The sequence below is a fragment of the Tupaia chinensis genome, unplaced genomic scaffold (assembly GCF_000334495.1).
Source record: "Tupaia chinensis unplaced genomic scaffold, TupChi_1.0 Scaffold000605_1, whole genome shotgun sequence".
NCBI classification, from domain to species: domain Eukaryota; kingdom Metazoa; phylum Chordata; class Mammalia; order Scandentia; family Tupaiidae; genus Tupaia; species Tupaia belangeri.
This window is the reverse complement of record NW_006160123.1, coordinates 3,281,996-3,282,546: the sequence shown is the minus strand read 5'-3', so window position 1 is coordinate 3,282,546 and position 551 is coordinate 3,281,996. Positions and strand designations below refer to the sequence as shown.

Below are 551 nucleotides of genomic sequence, written 5' to 3'. Positions count from 1 at the left end.
CAGAAGGAAACATCTGGAAAAGACTGTAGAACCAGAGAAAGGAGTCAGGCTGGAAAGGGAAGCCTCTGGGAGAGCCGGGGGGAGTATGGGGAGGGCATCGGGGAGACTCACTTCTTCACAGGAATCTTCCCTTCTGGGTTGAGCTGCATTTTGAGCTTCACCAGGCTGGAGGGGCGGAAAGCAGACTGTCAAGGACCCAGAGCGGGCACACCCAGCCCATGGGCAACGGCCAGACAGGTACTTACATCTTGTCCAGGAAGGTGCTGCGGGGGGCATTGGCTGTCAGTGGGTGCTTGACCAGGGCCAGCACGTCCTCAGCCCAGTTCTGCAGGACCACAGAGCGCAGATGTCAGATCCCTGACCCCAAAGGACCCCTGATCACCCCCACAGCCTAGGCCTCTGGTGCTCAGGAAGCCCAGGCTATCCCAGATGCCGAGACCCAGGCCAGCCAGTGTTCCTGCACACCTTGCCCACGTTCTCCTTGTAGGAGACGAAGTTGTGGAAGGTGAGGTCCACCATGTCAGGGCCGGACACCACCGTGAGGGTCTTCA

The 551-nt window shown here is 59.5% G+C and overlaps 1 protein-coding gene across 1 annotated transcript in view; it reads right to left on the bottom strand.

Moving 5' to 3' along the window:
• PLCB2 (phospholipase C beta 2) overlaps window positions 1-551 on the bottom strand; it is a 20,130-nt gene that overhangs the window by 13,363 nt on the left and 6,216 nt on the right. The window contains 5 exon segments of the mRNA XM_006158700.3: window positions 1-6; window positions 8-23; window positions 112-165; window positions 246-325; window positions 466-551. The exon segment at window positions 1-6 is cut by the window's left edge and continues 75 nt beyond it; the exon segment at window positions 466-551 is cut by the window's right edge and continues 13 nt beyond it. Of these exon segments, the coding sequence (XP_006158762.1) occupies window positions 1-6; window positions 8-23; window positions 112-165; window positions 246-325; window positions 466-551 (242 nt within the window).